This window comes from Symphodus melops, assembly GCF_947650265.1.
Source record: "Symphodus melops genome assembly, chromosome: 5".
NCBI classification, from domain to species: Eukaryota; Metazoa; Chordata; class Actinopteri; order Labriformes; family Labridae; genus Symphodus; species Symphodus melops.
In genome coordinates, this window is record NC_136695.1 from 22,099,186 (window position 1) to 22,101,524 (window position 2,339).

The window sequence follows — 2,339 nt, forward strand, 5'->3', positions numbered from 1 at the left end:
GATGCCCCAACATTCAGCTCCTGCCAAAAGGACGAACACAAGAGGAAGAAAATCCTCCTTACAGTTCCATCACAGAGTGAGGAAGAGGAGGAGGAGGAGCCAACCGAGTGAGAGAGTGATGCTCCCCCCAGCAGGTGCCAACCAGTGAAAGGTAGCCGAGAGACCGAGGACGCAAGACATGGAGAAGAGTCAGTGAGAGCAGAAGACACCCAGAGCTCTGAGAGGAAACCAACAGGTGAGAGGCATAACTTCACTCTTGGATGGACCATCTTTCATCTTATCTAATCTGCTGTCCATTGTAATAACTTTTTCTTAAAGAAACACAGAATCAGGTTAAATCATGATTTCTGGTTGCTCAGATTGGAGCTGTTAACATTCAGAAACGCATGTTTTTACAAAATGTATAATTCTTAAATCTAAAGTCATGAAATTAATACTTTTTAAAAAAAACCTAGTTTATTTCAGTTATGAAATGCCCTGAACTCAACAAGGCTGATTCCTTTTTTTTAACCTGAACATTTTGACTGATTGCTCTTGAAGATTTTGAAAAATATTAACATTTAATATATACATTTTAAAATGCTATCCTGATTTTAATTTAGGTGATTTGTCTCTCAGTTTTGATTTAGATAAGATTATCAGTCTGAATTGTTTGCGAACACTCAACTAGCGTTCTGAGGGACCGAAATGTTGACTTTTTTTTTCTGAAAAATTGGCGATGCTTACCAAGAGTAGTGTGCAGGATTTTCCTAAAAGTGAGATCCTAAACATGAAAGGTGACGGTAAACTGACCTATTTCTTTGTTGTCGGGTGATGATCTTTTCACGTACGAACAAGTAAAAACAAATTCTTCAGTAGGGATGTGAATATCTTTAACAGTGTTTGTATAAATGTGACTTATTTTGTTCACATCTTTGTCCATCAAAGATTCTCTTACTAATTCATCTGCAGTATACAACATGTTAATAAGGTAATCCTTTATTCATCTCACAGACGGAGAAATTCCCAATGTTACAGCAGCTAAGCAGGATAGTAGAAAAAAAAATCACAGTGCAAAATTAAATTATATAAAAATAACGTCAGCGTTATCTTGTATAGCACCAAACAAAGTCCACAATGTGTTTTCCATAAAATGATTTAACATTTTTGTTGAATGACTTTTAATGTCTCATAAGTGTATCTGTATTTTTATGTTTCACAGTCCGCGTACAGTCTTTTCTTGTCAATCGTCTCTGCCACCATGCTGTTTCCTGTACTGCTCTGTGCCGCCCTGCTTCTCTTCACACCACTGGAGATGACAGAGGCTCGCGCTCTGCACCCTTCTCCTGAAGCCGCGCAGGTACAGAAGGGAGAGAGGCAGGGATGTAGGGAGAGAAAAGAAGGGGGAGGGGAGTGTACTGAGGAGGATTCCGAGTGGATGAGGGATGTAAGAAAATAGTGCAGAAAGAGGGGAGGAAATGGAAGGAAGAGTAATGAAATGTATCTCTAATTCAATTATTCCTCCTCATACTCTCTCAGACAATTAAATTGAATCTTTTTTTTTTTTCTTTTACCTTGCTTTAGTTCATGGAGCAATTTCTGGAGCGCTACAATGACCTTTTGACCCTGGACGACCTGGAGAACCTGTTGAACAGCCCACCTGAGGAGCAGTCTACCTTGTCCTCAGGGGCCAAAGCAGTTGAGTTTCCTAAATGGGCTGACACACAAACACAAGCTGAGACCCCCTGGCTGCGTCTGCTGAAGGGGGCTCTGGCCAATCAGAAGCGAGCAGAGCCAGACCGGTCACGAAGGGGATGGAACCGAGGATGCTTTGGGCTCAAACTGGATCGTATTGGTTCCATGAGTGGACTGGGCTGTTAGTGTGTAGGAAAAACGGGACTGATGGCATCCTTCTTAGAGTATCATAAGGAAAAACACACCTGCAGAGAAAGGATGTTTACGTGTGTAGACTACATGTAGTGTGGTGTAAACTCGCAGCCTTACTTATGTGGTTTCATCCAGTAGGTAACATAGATCAGATGCTTCACACTTTGGCTGTTGTAACAGAGCAGCAAGTTTATTCCATGTGTAAGAATTAAACTGAATATAAGAACATATGAGCTATGTTTACATCAAAAGATCATCTTTGATTGTTGGGCTTTTTCTTTTCTTCGTACAGAAGCACTTTATGTATTTCCAGATTTGTCTGTGTGCAGTAAATGTAAACCTGTTTAGACATTGTGTGGCGGGGGGGGTTTGTGTGTAATTAACGTGGAAATCAGAACACGAAGGCATCTTGTAGTTCCTGCTGTTTACTTTTGTTTACTTATGATTTGCATGAATAAATGGATTTGACATTA

The 2,339-nt window shown here is 40.4% G+C and overlaps 1 protein-coding gene across 1 annotated transcript; it reads left to right on the forward strand.

Annotated features, from left to right (window-relative positions):
- Positions 1–2,339, forward strand: nppcl (natriuretic peptide C-like). Its single transcript, XM_079342795.1, has 3 exons — positions 1–235; positions 1,202–1,339; positions 1,564–2,339. Exons 2-3 carry the CDS (start codon positions 1,241–1,243, stop codon positions 1,858–1,860), a joined length of 396 nt encoding a protein of 131 aa, XP_079198921.1. The 5' UTR covers positions 1–235; positions 1,202–1,240; the 3' UTR covers positions 1,861–2,339.